The sequence below is a fragment of the Toxorhynchites rutilus genome, chromosome 3 (assembly GCF_029784135.1).
Source record: "Toxorhynchites rutilus septentrionalis strain SRP chromosome 3, ASM2978413v1, whole genome shotgun sequence".
NCBI classification, from domain to species: domain Eukaryota; kingdom Metazoa; phylum Arthropoda; class Insecta; order Diptera; family Culicidae; genus Toxorhynchites; species Toxorhynchites rutilus.
This window is the reverse complement of record NC_073746.1, coordinates 143834041-143856081: the sequence shown is the minus strand read 5'-3', so window position 1 is coordinate 143856081 and position 22041 is coordinate 143834041. Positions and strand designations below refer to the sequence as shown.

The window sequence follows — 22041 nt, the reverse complement described above, 5'->3', positions numbered from 1 at the left end:
ATTCCACTTATTGTACCCCCTCGCCAGCTGCGACACTCCGCTCTAATCGCCATTCCTAGGCACAGGACTAATTACGGATACAACAGTTCTCTATGCTCATGTCTCAAAGCTTTCAATGCCATCTGTGATAAATTTGATTTCAATATAACCAGACAATGGTTCATCTGTAGACTTAAAAATTTTGTATAGGGATTAGTCTGTACGGTACCACCGAAGACCGAATACAACTAAAAAAAAAAAAGGCCAATTCGAAAAACTAAATTAAACACTCGACCTTGCGAAAGGCCATTTGGAAAGCCTCGCTGTCGCTGGCTTCTGGTCGTTAGCAGGATGACTGATAAATCGTAAATTACTTCTCGGTAATTTTCGTGAATTCGAGCATTGATTCCGGATTCAAAGTGGCCTCAATGTTCAGAGTATTTCAAACCGAATGTGAAGAAGTTGCGATGAGATGCGTTGGCAATCTACAGCGGTTGCTACCGACCATCACACTGATCCGATTCGGTTAGGATTTTCTGTTGCTCTCCTGAGTGTTTTTGAAGCGTTGAAAGAGATACTGAAAAACTACTTGGATATTCAGTAAGTTCAGTGTTTCAGTGCCGCTCTTAACAACGAGCTATCCACAGTACATATCATCAAAGAAAACAATCAATAACTTGCCTGTTGATCGACTTTGATTCGATTTCTTCGGAATAATTCAAAATTTGATTCACGAGTGTTTATACAGGGTCTATCAGATTAAACGCTCACGCAAAAAAAAATCGAATAACTCCTTATAAAAATTTGTTTTGCTCCGTCGATGGTAACACTGCATTCTAAACGGATCGGATGGTTTTTAGTGTCAAGATGTACAACTTATAAGAACGTGTATTTTTAATTAAATCGTATTACTCGAGCAACCGAAGCCTTAATGAAACTTTGTCCTCTAATGGTAAGAATTTCAACATTTCTCGCTGTCGATTACTTCCTCTGAGGGTACGTGAAGGATCGTTGCTATGTTAACAAGCCACAAAATTTAGAGGAACTTAAAGAAGAAATAACTCGGACTTTCAACAGCATCGTAGTCGTAATGTTAGAGTTGTGCATGAATAATTTTGTTCACCGCTTAAAGCGCATTATCGGAAAAAGGGGGGGTCACATCGAAAATGTCCTAAAATAAGCTTTATATTCTTTTTTCAAAATAAAAATCGGTTCACTTTTGTAGAAGTTATTAAAATTTGTTGCGTGAGCGTTTCATCTGAAAGACCCTGTATTTTGGCAGATAAGGCGATGTTAGGAATATACTGCATATCTCTTCTCTAGATGCACAGCTGACACACACTTCAGCGTCAAGCGATTATATATTTGTTCCATCACCGCCATCACCAACCTTGTACAGCGCGTACATGTGTTTCAATCGCACGCAAACACTTTCCACCTGACGGTATTGAAACCTACGCGGTGTTTCTTTTTACCTCGGATTTGGGTTGAAAACAAAACAAGAGGTGGGTTATATCCGTAATATAATCTCAAGGTTGACGTAGGACTATCGTTGGATTTGTAATCATTTGTTTGAAGTTGCATTTGAATCAGTTCTCAAGTAATGAATAAACGGATATTTTCAAAATTTGCTGAACGTTCTTCTTGTAAGTGTGTGAGTGGGTGAATAAATGTTTTGAACTATAATTGGTACAGGAAAATACATAAAATTCAACTCTTTCGAACTAGATGATAGTCCTGAAAAGGATCGAAGACTTTGCGTGGCTTTATAGAAATAACTGAAGATGATTGATCAACGATTCATTCTTGTTCTCGTGAGAATAAAAATTCGAGAAAAGTGAGATTCCGAACTATCGGCTAACTTTGAAAAACATAACTTAAAATAAAAAAGAACACATCTCTGATTCTGTGATATTTTATGTATAAAAACCTTAGCTTTCTAGAAAAAAATATAAAAATATATAGCGCTCTTGCTCCCGAGATCATGAAAACCATAAAAAAACAAACACAATCAATAAAAAAGGGAACAAAATTTAAATTTGCTGCAACTGAATGTATTTTTTCTAAAAAAATAGTGATTGGCTTTAATTTGATATGTCGATCTTTAGAATCGGTCCAGTAGTTCAAAAGTTTTGAATTTTTGAAAAATTCATTTTTTAAAAGTGAAAAAAAGAGATTTTTCGGACCACCCTGAAAATCCATTTTCACTTTCGAACAAAGATCAATTTCGTTAGCGCAAACATCAAGTGGGCTAACAACGCTTATCATGATGTAATTGCAGAACATATGGGAATTCAATTCTCCGAATTTTCCGAAAATTTTCAGTTTTTCCTCTCCGGGAAGAGGCGACTACAAAAAGATAAAGACGGCTCCAATTGGACTATTCCTTCCCCGGGTTTTGCGCTTACCAACACTTTTGGCCTACCATTTTTCTTCATATAGATAATGAGTTGATAAATTCATAGCCAACTATGGGCTGAAAGCTGAAGCCATTGGTATTTGTTCCATAATGAAATCTGTTACAGTCACCAGTTGAGAAGTTTGACGAAAAAATAATGATTCACAGCTTCAGCGGGGAGGTTACATAATGTAGGTGATTTTTCTTGACGTAGGACTACTTTTTCCATTTCTGTACCAGGGTGTAAGTTCAAGGTTTCGAAAACGATGGCGTTACACTTGGAGTTCAAGCAATAGATTCTTAGCTGGAATAGCGCACTTTCAAAATAAAAATTATAAATGGAAATTTACTTTTCTGTATGAAAGATGTATTCCATGTGAAGGAGAAACATGTTATTTGCAAGTGAATCAAGAATCTTGAGCGAAAATTGTGTCTGAAAATAAATTTATATTACAACGCGGACTCGATTATATACAGTTTCAGATTTTTTTTCACTGTATATAATCGAATCCTATATGTAATCGATTCAAAAAAAATTTTTGTTCGTTTTTCATGCATATATTTCTCGTTTTTTTTAATATAAAAGAAAAATTTAATTTTTGATTCATCCCTTTAAAGTCATAAAAAAGTCACAGGATGGTTGTGTCCGAGACACGACCGCATAGTTGACATAGGATTCCGTTAGACTATCTGTGCCTTTTGGATATGTTTGAAGAATTACATCGTTAAACTCTTTGATAATGTTTTGGTGGCCCTAAAAAAGGGCCGTTTTGTTTGGTTGTTGGGTATTGTGTGTTAACTCCACCAGTGTTTACCGAATGATGATGGCAGAAAGATGGTAAAATAATAAAAGATACCGAAGTGGAATCCGCCCTCTGTGATCCTAGACGAGATGCCTCCTGTGATATGTATGGATGAAATAAAGAAAAAAAACTCACCAATGCAATATAAGATAATTACCAATACCGAACCGAATGTTACTTTAATATGGAGAAAACATATTTGAAATGGAAAAGGTATTTGTTTTATAATTTTTAATTTCTGGGTGTTTATTCAACCCAATGCGAATTTTAATTGGACTAACAACACCTAATACTATATATAGAGGATATGGGAAATCACATTTCCTAATATTTCTTCACTTTTCCAATTTTTCTCGCCGTATAAACTTCCCTTTGGCGAAAATGAACACAACAAATCAGACAGCTTAAACCAAACGACCCGTTTTCGAGCGGAAACACATCTTGGTATTTAATTTTAGGAAATAAAATAAAAATAAATCGTTTCATATATCAAGTCATTTTTAACATAACTGCTACCATATACAATTTTACACTTACACTCGTGCTAAATATTTCACAATAAACGATCGGTCATTGATATGAAATTTCACGACGCAACCCCAGACTTGCATATATTTGCAATGCCGATTTCCCCCAGGCAGCTTGGTTTCGAGGTCTCTGTTAGGGAACATATTTCGATAGGAACAAAAGTTCCCCCTTACTTTCATGTATTTGCAATGTCGATTTCCCCTAGGCAGCTTGGTTTTGATGTCTCTGTCGTCAATTTCGACCAATCAGAAGTGGGTATTTCCGTTAGGATAGGGGATGAGATTTTTGAATTGTTCGAGAGTTAGTTTCATGACACATAATATTTTCTTCAATATAAAAAATTGTTATGGATCGCCGAAATCGATTGACGCAAAAATTTTATCAATCCACCATGAAATGACTGAGCAATAAGCGTTTGAAATTGGACAATTTTCACGATTTCACGTTCGACCTTTCTCATGTAAAAAATCCAAGTTCATTCGGGAGGTGATAGGGGATCATATTTGATGAAAAATCCTTCTAGGCATATGTTCGAATTTCAACAATAACAGAGTTATAGAACTTTTTCTTTATTTCGGACTCGGTTGCCTCAGTAAAATGTACGCTACAAAAGACGATTCTGTTGCTTCCATTCAAAAGATGAGAAAATTTTGTACAGGATATAAACATACATATAAACATACAAAACTCCAAAGTTGTGAAACATCTAAATTAGTGGATTTAAATAACATTTTGGAAATGGAAAACTTCAATGTTAGTAATTTTTAGTGTGCTATTATTGATCTAATCCTAAAAAATTATAATGAACTTGATTGTTTATATTGATTCAATTAAAGCTTCCTAACCGCCCTACAATTTGTTTTTTGACACCCAACTTCTATTTATCTTAATTTCACTCTACACCCATACCTCGCTTTACGGCCTAGATACGTTCCACGAAATTCGGCTTCAAAGCGAAAAGCCGTATAAGGAATCAATTATACCAACTCATACAAGTTCAATCAGATCGGTTCCAAATTTATTAAATATGTAACATGGTTTATCATTCAAATTGCATTTTAATTTTTTATTTTTATTAAATTCGAATCAAAAATTAAATTCAATTAAATTTATTTCATTTGAATCAAAAATACATACATAAAATAAACATAAAAAATACAATTTTTTCGTTTGCCGTTATAACGAAATATTTTAGGCCGTAAATCGAAAACGTGCCAGAATTGAAGAGCTCCCATACAAATAAAAGACAAATTTCTGCTTAACTCGAGAACTAATCAAGAAAATGCCAAATTTGGCATGCGAAGGTTTTAGGGACAAAAAACGTTTCTATGGTAAATACAAAACGTCTCTCTGGGGGGGAGGGTCTGCCATAAAAAATGAAGCATATATTTCCGCATAATTCCAGAACTAATCAAGCAAACGGAACTAAATTTGGCATGTGGAGGTTTGATGGGGTAAACATTTCAAAGGTGGTTCGACACTCCTCCCCCCTCTCTAAGGGGAGAAGAGGGGAAGGGTCTGTCTTTATTCTATCATATTTTCTGTATCAAACATTTATTCCATGTAACGGAGACAAATGTTATTTGCAAGTGTTTGAAAAATCTTGAACGAGAATTGTGTCTGAATATAATCTGATATTATAATGATGAGTTTTGGTAGAAGTACTAGGAATTTTATAGTAAAAGGTAAATTCAACGGAGTCGAATAGAAGTTCAATCAACAGTTCTGCGATTAGGCTCATGAACTTGCGCTTAGTAAGAAAACGAGAATGTTTGAAGGTATTGATAACAAAACACAAATTTTGAGCGGAACGAAGTTCGCCGGGTCAGCTAGTTTCATATAAAAAACACAAAACAAACTCAATGACAGATTCCGATCAAACTCTGCATCAGTAAAAAAACCCAAAAGCAAAGTGACATCTATTGCACTTGATCTGCTTCATTTCGCAAATGACTGATTCCCTTTTTGCCGCAAGTCATAATTGTGGGCAGTGCGTGATGTATTGCTAATGATTCACGATTTTTGTTTTCCTGTACGGGTTAGATCAGCCGCTGGCATGCAATAAGTCAATAATTGCACCCACAAGAGACAACAAACGAACCGCTCGAAGCATTTAATACGGCCAGGCATATATTGCATCATTTTCGCTGAAAACAACAACGTCCTTCCTTTCTACTAAATCAACAAGTAACTCCAAATAATTGCCGAAAGTAGATCGACTTTGCCGACGCCTACGGATCGTCTCAATTCTATTACATTATAGTATCGAATTAAAGTTGAATGCACTTCATCATACCAACGACACCACCGGTGTGGAACGGCACTCCATTTTTCGTAAGCTAACAGTAAAAAGCTCAAACTCACACACATCTCCCCATTGAAAGGCCTGTCTGCCTGCGATTTCCATATGTGGCTGAACCATATTGCTTTTCTAGCGGTTAGAATAAACAGAACCAACGTTGAGTCATCACAAAAAGCATTTCATTTTTTTTTGTTGTTGTTTTTCCCTGTGCTGCTAGTGCTACTCGTTCCTACGATAAACGAATACATAGCGGCGATACAACCATAGTATTATTATCACTACTATTATAACTGCATACTACGACACACATTAAACAATGATTGAACTGAAACCTGCTTCCGATTAGTGACGTAGAGGCGATGTTCGTTTTTATCATATTCCGCCCCCACAAGTTCCCCATTTGTAGAACTTGATTAGACAGGGGCCAGTGGTTGGAGTGGCGATTGAAGTGATGAATTATTCATTAAGATATATTATTCCTATGTGTGTTTCCTGCTATAATAACTGCTGGTGCTGATCGAAAAAAATGAATGTTTATCAATGAATCCTGGCTTTAAAATCTTAACCCCAGCATCAAACGCAAACAGGTAGCCATGGAGATGCGGTCCCATCGTATCTCTCCAAGGCACCAAAAAGCCGACTAAATTTAGCTTCTACTAGAAACGATTCCTTTTCGGCCACTCACCATAATTCGACAAAGCCAAAACTCTCTCTCCCAACAGGCCGCGCTTTGAATTTACATTCCTTATTTTTAGCTGCTGCTGCTGCTTTTGCTGTTTCTATTGCTGCCGTCTCCGCATTCGCCCTTACTTCTTCTTTATTTGAGATGTCTGGCCACAGACTTCGCCTTTTCTAGTGCTATTCGATTCGGACAAAAATATTCACAAAACAGCCAAACTCCTTCGATGTATCTTTCCTCGCGGCACCAAATGGATTCAACCCACCGAAAGTCGTCGCACTTTTTCACTCACACTTTTCGCTAAGCAATTTCTGGTGACATTCTCTAACAGCAAACCTCAGAAAAATAACTTCCTGCACACTTTGCCGCAATTCTTCCTTATTTAGCAGCAAACACACATTTTCATCCAATTTATTTATTCTGAATCTTTCGCGAGCTGCAACTTCTTATCACGCCTTTCTTCGTCCACAGACCCACTTTTTTGCCACAATCCGTCAAAATCTCAGCAATCGACGAGAAGCTAAACACTTTGTTCTACTTTGAGAGTTTACAAAACGTGAACACTATTCAAAATTATCAGCTACAAGAAAACACCTCACCCACGAGAAAATACACACTACAGCACCGAGCAATTTCAGACTTCAGCCTCCCTTTCCTGTCCCCTTCGTACGAGTTTTCCGACAAATTCAATCCACTTGACAGCTAGCATACGGCGCTGAACTGAACCCATTCGAGCAGTTTGCAAAGTCGCTATATAAAGAGGTCATGTGAGTTGGGTTCAGTCGTGTCCACAATGACATTCCTATTTCATTATTTTGTTTCACAATTTCATCATGTTCGACCGTTTGGTCGTACAGACTCCTAGGTACAACTTAATTTGTATAAATAAAAATGGATCGCCAAATTATTTGCTAACCGCGAAAATTGGGAATCGTCCGATTTGAGCCGTCTTTAATTTGTTATACAGTGATTTGCCTCTAATTGGACATTTTTGTAAACATTCTTTGTGCCAGTTTCTACAAAACTTTAAGAAGCGTTTTCAACAATTTTAATAGATTAAGTCTTTTCACACACTTTACTAATGGTTACTTGTAACATTTTCAATGATTCTCCTGTTTTAACATGTTTTTCACTATGTGAAAGAGGTATGGATGTTACCACTACGCTAGATCACCTCCTCACATTGTATTGTGATTGTTGATATGTCCAATTGAAGGTCACAGTCGTCTCTAATGCGACGCTGAGTGTTGCCTCGGTATGTCCTATCAAAGGCAAATCACTGTATTTGTCTTTTCCCATAGATCAATGTTACTGCGAGAAATTTATTTATTTTCAATACTATGAGCCCTATATTAGAAATCGAATCGAGGATTCGATACAATCACTATCACTATCACACCGAGGAAAATCTGGGGTGACATTGCGCATTTCGAAACGAGTAAAGTGCGATTCACATACACGTCCCGTCACGTCACGTTACGTCAGTTATTCTACCATGCAATTATTATGAAAACATTTACATACACCGGCAACGTAACGACCCGTCAGCATACGTTCAACGAAAACGACCGGCAGGATCTGTAGGAAAGAATAATTGACGGAGACGGACGACTCGTTTGGTTTTTGTCTGGGCTTTGTGTCACGGCTTTTGTTTTGATTTGGGTTGTACAGTAATTTACATCTAATTCGACATTTAGCTAATTGGACAGACCTGTGATGCAACACGTTTAATTAGATATTTTACCTCTAATTGGATATTTTTGTAAACATTGAGTTCGGGGCCCAAATTATAGTCCCACTTTAAAAATCGCCACCTGTCGCAAATGTCCAATTACTGGTCAAAATTGCCTCCAATGCGACACTAAATGGTGCCTCGGCATGTCGCATTATAAATAACATAATGTACTTTTTATGCCAACATATCTCTTAGTTCCAAATTTCGGAGTGAAAATCATTCGCGCCTAGCTGAGAGAAATAGTCTATATATTATTATTGTTGAATAAGGCTCGGACTACGGAGTTCAAGCATTTTAATTCAATGATTTTCATTGAATTTTTTAAAATTTAGGACTGATTCTAGGCATGCTGATTAGAAAGAGGGCATTGCAATTTAAAATTGTTGTAGATGGCGACACCATGAATAACATTAAATAAATAATTCGTTTGACATTTGACGTGACGGGTTGGTGGAAGTATTGACTGCATGTGTGAATTGGTGGAGACGTTGACGGAACGTAGACGTTCTTCTCCGTAACGTTCTATGTGAATCGCACATAACTCGTTTCGAGATAATACAAACTCGAATCGAATTTCGAGTAAAATTTGTCTCGAAGAGAAATATCAAAATTTTGGGTTAGTAAACAAAACGGCTTCACGGCTATTGCAAATATCAATGATGAAAAACAAATTCATCATTGATAGATTAGAATTGTGATTAAAAAGAAAAGATGACGAAATGTTTTTTGACGACAGCAATAGGGAAGAAGAAAACACGTTTATTCCACAGATGACTTAATGACAGTTAAGGATTAAAGATGACAGATGACAGTTAAGGGATAAAAATGACTCTTTCGCTTAGTGAAAATGAGTGAGTTTGTCTTATATATGTTTCCGATATAAATGATAATAATTATTCTTTTGATTCAAGGTTTCTGCTGTATATCAGACTTAGTCGAGAAGCACTTAAAAATATTTCGGATACAACCGTGTTCCAAACAACATTCAAAAGCACTTCTACTCGTGCAGCTTTGAAATTAGCGGCCGTTTTGAATCTTTTGGCTTCTGGTCGTACCAAATTAATGCAATGAAGGAGAATGCTTTTTACTTGGTATGGGTCAACCAACAGTTTCATCAGTGTTCAATGAAATGATGCGCCTTCTGGAAAGAATCTTATGCGAAAAAGGGATCGTATTGGATACAATATCGTTTAATGAAACAACCCAATATTTCTTCGACAAATTCAAGATATCCGGTGTATTGATGGTACTCATATATCCATTCTAAGGCCTACGGAAAATAAACAAATGTACTGCAAATATTATGCTCATTGTATTTTTCTGTGATTCCGAAACTCGAAACTCGAAACTCTACTACTGCCTTATTTATTTCGCTCATTTCGAACTCGCTTCGAGATTCATAATGGCAAAAGTGATCGAAACGAACAAAAATCACTCGTTTCGAAATGCGAAATGCCACTCATGGAGTTATAGAAATCGAGGAAAACAGGGGTAACATTGTGCATTTCGAAACGAGTGTTTTTTGTTCGTTTCGACCACTTTGACTTAGCTTTGTTTACGAACCCAAAAATTTTACATTTCTCTACGAGACAAATTTTGTTCTAAATCTAGTTCACTGAAAATATTAACTTGGAAAAGATACATAATACTAAAACCAATTACAGAGGGTCTTCGTAGCCACTTGGTTACGCGTTCGCTTACCAAGCGATCGATCGTGAGTTCAAACTCAGGGCCCTCAATTGACCATCTTTGTGTTGTTATAGAATAACTACGTCCACGCAACCATCATCAGCGATGGAAATCGATCCACGGTCGAAATAAGATCGATTCATCCATACAACTGCTCTGCTCTGCAAGACACATCGGGCTGCTGTTCTATAAATAACTCAACAATGATCAATATCAACTGTCTCCGCTGTCCGGTCTGCTGAACAATGGATGAACAGAAAGAATACCCTTACGCCTAAATGGCTACTACTGTGTAATTTACCATAATGTAATGAAACAGAAAACTTAACGCCTAAATGGCTACTACTAACTACCGTGTAATTTACAATTTATAGAAACATAAACATATGTACATGTACACGATTAAAACCCGGCTCTGTTACAGGTAAAATGCTAATGAGCCTAATAAATAAATAAATGAGATAAAAAAAAACCAATTCGATGTGAGTTTGAATTTTCTCGAAGCGAGTTACTCGTTTCGAAACGCGCAATGCCACCCCAGCTCGATTCGTTACCCTTGCTCGAATGTCAGCGGTAGTGCTGAAATATTTTGAAATGCCAAATCTTTTTTTGAGATGTGATGAAGACGGTCCCATTCTTCTTTTCAAATTTCATTTCACTTCTGCAGTTGAACTGAACGGATGGCTATAAAACATGACGCTTCCTTTGCTTTCGTTCATTCTTTGTGTGGACACCGACCTTTCTCAAGGCAATTAGGGTGGAGGCGTAGTGCAGGAGTAGGGTAAAGTTTTCCAAGGGCCTTTCTTAAGGCTAGAGACGAATGAACTGGAGAAGTTTAAAGTCTCTATAATACAAAACCTGACCTGACCTGGCTTTCGTTCATTTCTACCTCTACTCTCGTATTGTGAGGACTCGTTTCATTGGGACCAAGCAGACAGCTCGTAAATCTACCGGTGATAATGCACCACGAAAGCAGCTCGGAAAAGCGCACCAGCCGCATGAAGTGTGAAGACACATCACTATCGACCGGGAACCGTCGCTTTGCGTGAAATTCGTCGCTATTAGAAATCGACCGAATTGCTGATCCGCGAGGACTTCAAAACCGACTTGCGTTTCCAAAGTTCCACGGTTATGGCACTGCAGGAGGCCTATTCGAAGATACCAATTTGTGTGATATCCACGCAAAACGCGCCACATTATGCCCAAGGACACCCAGCTGGCCCGTCGTATCCGAGGAGAATGTGCTTAAATAGCCGCGCTTCCGCTTTCGTCATTATTATCTTAGTACCCTAGCATATAATCAACGGCCCTTTTCAGGGACACCAAATTTGATGGATTGTAATTCAGAAAAGCTTTTGCATGCCGAACTGAAAGAAGCATTCAGCGAAAATGGTGGCGTCGATGATAATTCGATACCGATTTGATAATGACGAATACAAAATATATGACAGAAATCACTTTGATGAAAGTTGCGTTATAAAATTATTTGTGTACGAATGCCACAATCGATAGTCGATTCTAATTTGCTTATTTGCGATGGGTATTTCCTCGGAGGACTCGATTCCTCCTTTGAGCATTAATAATCTCTTTCTGGCAAAACGAAGTAGTATGATAATCATATTATTCGAACGATTAAATGCGGAAGTTTTCTGCCAATCCCCTTTCAACCTCCAACATCTCTTTCTCCCATTTGTCGTTTTTCAATTCCATTTCTCCTCTGCAATCGGACCTAACGGAGCATTTAACGAAAACCGAGGTATCGATGATAATTCGATACCGATGGATGCCATTGACTATTGATCTGATAGTGAAGAACACGCTATGTTATGGTGTAGTGGATATTATATTACATATCAATATTTGTTTACGAATGCTGCAATCGATCGTCGTTATTGGGAAGTTGGAATTGTTGGGCAGGGGCTCTTATTTTTACTGTGTAATTCCGAGGAGGAATCCTTCTCAAGTGTTAATAATCCTGCCCCGGATCAACGATGATTCCAATTCTTGGGACTTGGGGAGTGGGTACTATTTGCGCTGAATATTTCCGAGGAGGAATCGATTCCCCCTTTGAGCGTTAATAATTCTTGTCCGGCTGAACGAAGTGGTATGATAATCACTTTATTCGAAAGATGAAATGTCTAAGATTAATATGTTTGTTACTTATTTCTTGCTAAGTCAACGTTAGTCGTACGTTCACCTTGCGGTTATATCATTTCCACTTCTAGTTTTTTCCTCTGTTCACTAATTTTCCAATATGCGCTGGAAGTATGTTCTGCATTATATATTTTAACATGATGAATATAAACGCTTCTGGATTGAACACTCACCTTGTAAAACTATTCTGGCAGCACCGTAAAACAAATACTGATCAAAACAAACGAACGAATCAAAACATACAACAAAAACAACAACTAAACCAAAACAAACTGCTCGAAAAATTATGACAGTTGTACCGATAGCATTTACTCGGTCGATGTTATCGACTTTCTCGGTATCTATAATAGCAAAATGGAGCTAACGAGCAAAGTTCTTATCGCCTCGATTTCTATAAAAGGACCCTATCTCACAAGGTCTGCAATTTCAAAACTTGTTTATAACAATTTGGTATAATACAACTTTGAATATTTAAAAATCTCAATCTTCTTTCTTTCCAACTGTTCCTATTCCTTCTTCTAATCACTATTTTTGACAGGTTTCAACAATTTTCTATGATCTATATTATTTCCCTTATCTTTGCTTTATGCTTTATGTGGTCTTCAAATCTCTCTTGTATTGGTGAGAATAATCCAAATGTATCCAATTTAGCCCATGCCCCAAAAGTTATGTTATATCGAGGAGGTTTGCCGAAGTTTTATTACAATCTATACAATTGTGTATCCAACAAGATCGTTGCAGTCAATGTTACCGATTAACACATCGAAAATATACAATCGTTGTAGCATCAACCGTCTCAATTGGGATGCAACGCAAACGATACTCATAGGGTGGAAAGTTCGTATGATCAGTCCATGGAAGGCCAAATATATCATAACTTATAAAGCGTTTTGAACTCGTTCAATTCTATGAACATGTACAACATGGTACGGTGCCCAAGACAATTAAGACGCAAGAATCCGAGAATTGCGTTCGCTTTTGCCACTGTTAGAGAGATGTGTTCATGGAACCACAGCTTATTTTCTAGAGCTACGCCTTGATCTTTGATCTTCGGATCCTCTCCAATGGCAGAAACCGCAACTTGTAGACGTTCATAATTGATGAGTGTGAGCATGTAAATGATATATCCTTACATTTCTCAGCACTCATATACATTCAATTTACTCGGTACCACTCGGAAAGCCGCTGGATGTCAGCCAGTAGTTCACAACAGCCCACAGTCGACTAAGGTCATCCGCGTAAGTGTCCTTTTCGAGCGCAGCGTGTAGCTCAGATCATTGATGAATAGCACGAAAATTAGAGGATCAAAGGTAATCGATTTCTCATACCTTAAACAAATACTGTAGAACACTATAATTTATCTCATTGTGCCAACTCAACAGACCATTTCAAATTAAATTCGGATAAAGATATGGTTGAGGTAATATTATTGATGAGTGCAACATGAGCTCCTTCCCCAAGTAACAACTATCCCGTCCTTGATAATCGCTAGGGAACCACACTATAGAGGCGACCCTTCTGGCCTTCGAGCGACGAAAATCTTACTAACATTTCTTCCCTTCCCTTGGTGACTGTAAGAACGTGGCCTGCGTAGTTTTTGACTATTCAAAGCTCGATTCACCGAAACTTCCACAATGAGAATGATTTGCTACTCCCGAGTGACGTTCGGTGTGTTCTTCGTGCAATTTCGCTGGTTCAGGTCAATCACGGAGAGCAGCTACGAAGTGTATAATCTACCTAAGCTATGAAAACAGCATAAGGAAAAGGCCATACTGTGGATCCAAAAATTTACCCTATCCATCCATCTTTGAAAGACAGGATCGAGAAAATTAGTAAGATTAATTTCGACCTGTTGGTACCGAGCGAAAAGCTTAATTCAGATGAGACTCTGTTTATCATGGGAAGAAACAGTATATTTGCAACCCAGCAAACATTAAATCGTATAATTTTGCACGTGCCAAGTCTTACAAGAAATCCGAATAAATCATAATCGCATATAATATCAATCAAAGTATGTGTCGTGTATATTTGAAATCGCATAAAATGCAAAAACTCGATTTTATATACCATTATCAACTTAAGTCGCAATTCGGTATAATAAACATCAATTTTATGATGTACATTGTCGTAAAATTTATTTAATCCGCATCATATGCGTATATTACGCTGTTGCAGCTTGTGTGTCGTATAAGCTTATAATTTGAATCGATTCAGTACTGTAGTAAATCGTGTTGCATGCTGAAGAAAATCATGAAACAGTAAATCATATTAGATCCTAATAAAGAACATATTACATCATATCGAAATGTCAATGAAATGGTGATGCACTCGAAAGTTTCAACCGCTGTTGAATTAAATTTCAGATAGCCGCACGACATAGCTGGTGGATGATAATCCAGACGACCGGAGTTCGAACCCATATCGGAGCAGTTTTCACTAAACATCAATCTGTGTCATTTCAAACATTCATATTCCACGCCCAACACAAGTCAATCAAACAATTATTATTTCTACAAACATAAATACTCATATATAAAAATGGCGATTCGTGAGGCTATAATAAACATTTCACGAAAATATTTTGCACCATTTGTTTTTTTTCTATGTCTGTAATAAATCGTATATGAGTATGGCGAAAGTCGTATTAGGTGCTTTGACAATTCATGAATACCCAGCAAACATTAAATCGTATAATTTTGCACGTGCCAAGTCTTACAAGAAATCCGAATAAATCAGAATCGCATATAATATCGATCAAAGTATGTATTGTGTATATTTGAAATCGCATAAAATGTAAAAACTCGATTTTATATACCATTATCAAATTAAGTCGCAATTCGGTATAATAAACATCAATTTTATGATGTATATTGTCGTAAATTATATTTAATCCGCATCATATGCCTATATTACGCTGTTGCAGTTTATGAGTCGTATACGCGTATAATTTAAATCGATTCAGTACTGTAGTAAATCGTGTTGCATGCTGAAGAAAATCATGAAACAGTAATCATATTAGATCCTAATAAAGAACATACATCATATTGAAACGTCAATGAAATGCTGATGCACTCGAAAGTTTTAACCGCTGTTGAATTAAATTTCAGATAGCCGCGCGAGATAGCTGGTGGATGATAATCCAGACGACCGGAGTTCGAACCCACATCGGAGCAGTTTTCACCAAACATCAATCTGTGTCATTTCAAACATTCATATTCCACTCCCAACATAAGTCAATCAATCAATTAGTATTTCTACGAACATAAATACTCATATATAAAAATGGCGATTCGTGAGGTTATAATAAACATTTCACGAAACTATTTTGCGCCATTTGTTTTTTTCTATGTCTGTAAAAAATCGTATACATAATCGCTATTATAGCCGGTCAAAGTTGCATATTCATCCAAACAAATTCGGTAAGCATTTGCAATGTATGTATATGGCCTCCACTTTTGCATGCATATGCCAGTTAGGCGCATTATATGCCAACCAAATTTTAGGGCATATGATGTTATATATACGCTTGTTATGCGATTTAATGTTTGCTGGGTATATTCACATTAGATCGCAATTCAATTCAACATAATCGCTATTATAGCCGGTCAAAGTTGCATGTTCATCCAAATAAAATCGGTAAGCATTTGCCATGTATGTATATGGCCTCCACTTTTGCATGCATATGGCAGTTAGGCGCATTATATGCCAACCAAATTTTAGGGCATATTATGTTATATATACGCTTGTTATGCGATTTAATGTTTGCTGGGAATTTATTTTCATTACAACCGCTATTGGTGTCTATTAGGGAAGGAATCACATGAGTTCAAGGTGACGACATTGGCTCGAAAAAAACTAAACTGATTGAACTCTTGCAATTTCTTTCCTGATATAACATTCATCACATTTTTCCTCAGTTTGTTTCGATACGATATCTAACTAGATCTATCTTTGGAAGGAAACGATAGACAATCAGCATGAATGGAATTTATTCTGGATACTGGATACTTTTCAATCGGCACTAATGTTTCAAGAGAAACTACACCTTCTTAACGTAGTATCACTGGCGTCTTTGTTTTCAAAATTAACATTTCATTGGGGTGTAAATCTTTTCAATGTAGTTTTATTGATAAGTGCTCGATGGAAAACCTCGAACCAGAACGAGAGTTGAAACCCAAGCCACCCAAACCAAACCCATCACCATATACGAGAAACTAAAAAAATGGCTATGTGTGTAATCGCTTAGAATAGTATTGGTATTTGTATTAGTAAGTAAAATACTGTAAAACAAAGTTTATTTTTAATGAAATTCATCAAATTGTTAGGGGGACTTCGTAGCCACTTGGTTACGCGTTCGCTTAACAAGCGAACGATCGTGAGTTCAAACTCAGGGCCCTCAATTGACCATCTTTGTGTTAGGCAAGGCGCAAATTGAGACGCATATAGCGCGAGTAACTTGGCGCGATATAGCGCCTGTTTTTGTGGCTAATGAAAACAGATAGAACGGCGCAAATTGGCCAGATCACGCGAGATGGTGGAGCGCTCGTGAGAGCTCGTGAGACGCGACGCTGTGGCTGAACCACAGTTTCTCGTGCTGGTCATGCCGGTTGTGGTAGTTGTGTTGGTGAACAATGAAATAGCGCCGTGGGTTTGACACTGTATGGCTGTACTGGTCGGGTGATTGTGTTAGTAAATAAAAATATCGCGCAACTCTGGGTTAATCAGTCATTGTATGCGTGTGGCATGTTATTTACACCAAACTGCGACTCAATATGCGCTCCACCACGCTACGTTTGTGGCACGTATGAGTCGTGTTGGTAGTCTCGCGTTCGCCTACAGGCGCTATACGCTTCTCAATTTGCGCCTAGCCTTATTATAGAATAACTACGTCCACGCAACCATCATCAGCGATGAAAATCGATCCACGGTGGAACAAAGATCGATTCATCCATACAACTGCTCTGCTCTGCAAGAAACATCGGGCTGCTGTTCTATAAATAACCCAACAATGATCAATATCAACTGTGTCCGATGTCCGGTCTGTTGAACAATGGAAGAACAAAAAGAATACCCTTACGCCTAAATAGCTACTACTGTGTAATTTACCATAATGTATTGGAACAGAAAACTTAACGCCTAAATGGCTACTACTAACTACTGTGTAATTTACAATTTATGGAAGCATAAACATATGTACATGTACACGTTTAAACCCGGCTCTGTTACAGCCAAATGCTAATGAGCCTAATAAATAAATAAATGGGATAAAAAAAATCAAATTGTTGCTAAATTAGAACAACACATCGTGATTCAGCAAATTGGATTTACTGTGTAACTTTGTGTGTAAAACAAAAATAATGACATACCTCTGGTAACTGCCTATGTACGTTGGAGCAAGGTGTTGTACTATAGGTGGACCGCAATGTCAAAATTGCTGTTCGGCCATTGCTCGTGAAAAAACAAATTTGTTTACAAAACAAGCCGTATCTTTTGGTGACAAATGCATTCGTTGGCAAAATAGCTGCTCGCGCTTTATTGTCGAATCATAACAGTGCAGAAGGATGTTTTGATATATCTTTTCGCCTTTCTTTCCAAGCAAAATGTACTTCTGTTTGGCTCCCATCGGCGGGGAAAAGAGTACTATCAGCTTACGGCGATGGTGACAAAAAATAACGCTGATTGTGGCTCTACTGATTTCGCTCAGGAAGGAGGAGAATGCTGTGCATATACCGGGAAGGAGATCCGGAAAGGGCCGTTACAAGTTATTGGCTAAAGCAAAAGGAGGTTTGCACTATATTCCACGAATATATATTTGCTTATTTTTTCCTTCAATTATTTTCCTTAGCGAGTTGACATTGAAATCATAACCACACACCCAAACAAAAAGTAAATAATTCTGAAAGTTACGTCTCGCTACTCGTCTCACGTCATGTCCTGAAAGTGTCAAGAACGAAACACCTATAGTCCATTATCTTGCGTTGGAGTGCAATCACCTGGAGGATCAATGTTTGTAAACAGATTTCTTGGTTTTGTAATTTACTAACATGTGTTGGCGAATATTGGGGTGAAATTATCAATAAATAAGTTGCCGCGCTAATAATCAAATGTTGTCCTCGAATAACATGAAAAGAATGGCAGATACATCAACAGCTGAGCAGTATCAGGAAGCGATGGCTAAGGTAACTCTGGTAGAACGAAATCCTTGTCCTAATGGGACCGCGATCGTCAGCTTATATCGCAGTGGCCGCCGCGAGGCTGAGGACATAGTCGAACTTGCCAAAGAAATCCAAGCGTCGGACATTCAAGTGAAAAACAACGCTTGCGCGAAGCTACTGGTCATAGCCGAACAGGTCAGGTTTCTTCAGGAGCAGGCTCGCAAAATTCTGGAGGAAACACAATCTGCGCAGGATTTACATCATGCGGCTTGTAACTTTAAGAAGATTCCTGGAAATATTTACCATCTATACAAGAGGGAATCGGGACAACGCTATTTCAGTATGCTTTCTCCGGCAGAGTGGGGAACGAGTGCCATCAATCAGAGCTACGTGGGAAGCTACCGACTCGAACATGATCTGTCTTGGACTGCTGTTGAGAAGATACAGGAAGTCAGCAACAACCTCACGTGGGCAAAGAATCTAGTGGAATCCGCTGGTTCAAAACAGCTAGATCTTTTGGCGATAGATAAAGTCACTGAAGATTCGATGGAGACGAGCTAGAACAGTTTCTAACCCATTTGTAGACAAAGGTTCGAAATAAAATATGTTGTTAAAATTAATGTGGATTATATTAATTTCGAAAGTTTGTTTCTTCTAAATACATGAGAACACCGGTCTAATTTTCCAAAGGTGTCTCTGAAAATTGTCAGTTTTTTTGCAAGCAAAGAAGAGTACAGTTAAGATGTTTTCACATAGTTTGGATAATCATGCGGTGGAGTGAGGCGTAGTTGCTTGGCTGTTTTCGTCAAGGTTGCCGCAAATCAACTGATACGGTCAGCGAAGCAAGTTTTATCAATCTTTATTTGGGATGCATTCAGGCTCCTGGGCTGGTTCGTCTCTATATCAACAGCAGTGAACATTTGCGCAAGTTTTCATTAGAAACAAACCATTTCACATAAAATTCCTGGATTCCTCGAGAAGACGCACCACGCTAGATATGGGGTACAGACTAGGGGGGCGTTGCTGATTAATGGTCAGCTGCATCCCAATAGGAAGTATCCCGTGTCGGGCACAGGTACAGATCATTGAAGACAGCAACATCACAATTACGAAAACACTTGTAATACTAACCTCGAGCCAACCGCGAGTAATCGGTTACATATTACTAACATAGTTATAAGGCAAACATTGTCGAAATATTGAACTCCCGGCCCCGTCAGGTTGACGCCATATGAGCCTTAATAAAAATATATATTTTGGATAAAAAAAAAAAAAAAAAAATTGGAATGATACAAAATGATACAAAAATTAAACACATCAAAACATAACATGTCCTCCGGGCATGGCCAGACCAATGGGAAGAAAACCGTGCTGTTAAAGGTGCCAAAATGTTCTTATTCTTCTTCATCGTGGAGGGAAGATCGAATACCCTTGCATGGCTGATCCACGTTATATCCTGAAGAACAGTTCGACATATTTTAAGTACGAAAAAGCGCTGCTACTCTCGTTGAATTGTCGCTCAAGATGTCTCATACACTGACGCAGATTCCATAGAGGTTTCGCACATCATCGTATTTCCGGCAATCACACAGGAAATATTTGACAGAGTTGTGAATCTGGCAGTGATCACAGAGTGGACGGAAAGATTTGCTGTTGAATCCGTGCGAGACCGAGCAGTGATCGGTCCCCAGTCTGGACAGGATTTGTTGTTCTCTCATTCTTCTTAGGTCATCGAACCCTTGGCTTTTCTGAGTAACTGCCCTTTTTCTGCATACCACCCTGAAATTCCTGGGTTTTTCCCGGTTTCAATGGTAGATTTAAAAAAAACCTGTTTTTTAATATACATGCAAACTCTCTACAGGTTTGCAAAACAAGATGAATTCATTGTCTACAATGATGCTGCCAAGCTCTGGTCATTATAGTTTACAACCGAATATACTTTGTTCACGGAGAAACCTCGCTCCAATGTAGCATTGCCATGCGATAGAATGAGGATCCCTTTGACAAAGTCGAACAAGTTTGTTTTTTACCGCTGCACCTATGGGTTTCTCCACCCCCAAGATGTCCAAACGTTCTGCTTTCCTACGATAATGGCGGATAGGTATCACAAAACTCGACGAATTCCTGTTTACTTTTGTCCGCCACGGTCCCACTGATTCTATTTTTCTCTACGAAATGTTAAAGGGCAAAATTCATGCGCTTTTTGCCACAACAGGATAGTTTGTAATCTCAGGTTTGTAATAACTGCTAGATCGATACAAGAAATATATCGTGTCACAGGATACGACAAAGGTGATCGTTCCTTCATTTTTCGAAGAAATGCTATGTAGTACTCTTTACAGATCTATCGAAAAATCAAGATATTTTTCACGAAGTCTTGATTTTTCTCCACAACACTTTTGATTGCAGCTTTCACAGCAAATCCCAATTTAATTTCAGCTGCTGGCAGAAACGAATCATCAGAAAGATAGACGTTTATGAGGGACTTTAGATTTCCTAAAGGAAAGGTGACATAGGCTCGTCAAAAATGGTTGAATTGCAGCAGCTGATGTAAAGAAAAAGCTTAGTGTAGGCCCCTAACAGTTTATCCTCAACAGCCTCTGCAACTACTCTAAAGGTACTGGTTGTGAAAACAGCAGCAAAGTTCCTACGAATATATAGATGTGTATCTTTGTACTTATGTTCCTTTTGTGCTTAGACGGCAGCTACGTAGGTTTGAAAAAAGGGCAACATGTCCAGGTCTATTTTTGCCACCGGTTGGTTTTCGATCTATCTAACTGCGCAAAACTTCAGGGGGAACTTTGCCGATCCAGTAGTTGAAAAGTACTCCACAAATCTTAACGGAACGTTCTTAAATAGGCTGTACAAGCACTGGAGGAATTCATCAATTTTCCAACCAGTCTTTTTCATTCCTTCTCTGAATGAATTGTGCACAACATGCAAACCGTTACCTATATTCGTTAGCTCGTAGTTTTGGCTGCCTCGGGTTTCACGAATTTCTTTATTCAACTGCTTCATTACTCTGCAACTAACATGGAAACCGTCAATTCTGAGTTGATCCACTTCAAACTAGGTTTAGATTCAAAATATTTCTGCAATCCGTCTATCAAATCCAGTGCTCGCGTTGAGCTTAGAAAAGCTGAGCCAATTTATCTGGATTCATAATGTTCATTCAGGGAAAAAAATTGTAAGGGGTTGTATCTTGGACATGACCGCATATTTTCGACGTAGAACTACGTTATTATATTATGCAATCCACTTGTTTACCACTTCGAATATTATTTTAGAATGCATCGAAATTTTTGTAATAGATTATGTTCTTCGTTACAAAATATTTGATGAACGTCCTTTTACGCTTGATATGATGCCTAGGACTACCAGAATATGTGAACGGAAAAATTGTCAAACGATCATTGTATTTTACATTCCCCTCTGAATTAATGCACGTCTCATGTTTACGTTGTTCTTGAACCGCGAAAGTTTATTCACCTCTAGTATCTGAAATGACGATTTTCCTAGGCTTGTCAGTTCAGAAGTACGTTTTAAGGAAACATATTCCGGTCTACAAAACGACAAGCGAGTACAAAAGCACATAAAAAAATACCCCCGACTTGCATTT

General features: G+C 37.9%; 2 protein-coding genes across 2 annotated transcripts in view; one reads left to right on the top strand and one right to left on the bottom strand.

Moving 5' to 3' along the window:
* LOC129777657 (E3 ubiquitin-protein ligase MIB2) overlaps window positions 1–7326 on the bottom strand; it is a 95894-nt gene extending 88568 nt beyond the window's left edge. Inside the window, exon 1 of the mRNA XM_055784057.1 lies at window positions 6696–7326. The gene's annotated coding sequence lies outside the window, so the exon portion shown is untranslated. The remainder of the gene's footprint in view (window positions 1–6695) is intronic.
* Window positions 7327–17759: 10433 nt separating this feature from the next.
* Window positions 17760–19042, top strand: LOC129777882 (uncharacterized protein C1orf50 homolog). Its single transcript, XM_055784454.1, has 2 exons — window positions 17760–18051; window positions 18113–19042. The coding sequence occupies exon 2, from the start codon at window positions 18372–18374 to the stop codon at window positions 18981–18983; it is 612 nt and encodes a 203-aa protein (XP_055640429.1). The 5' UTR covers window positions 17760–18051; window positions 18113–18371; the 3' UTR covers window positions 18984–19042.
* Window positions 19043–22041: the final 2999 nt, after the last annotated feature.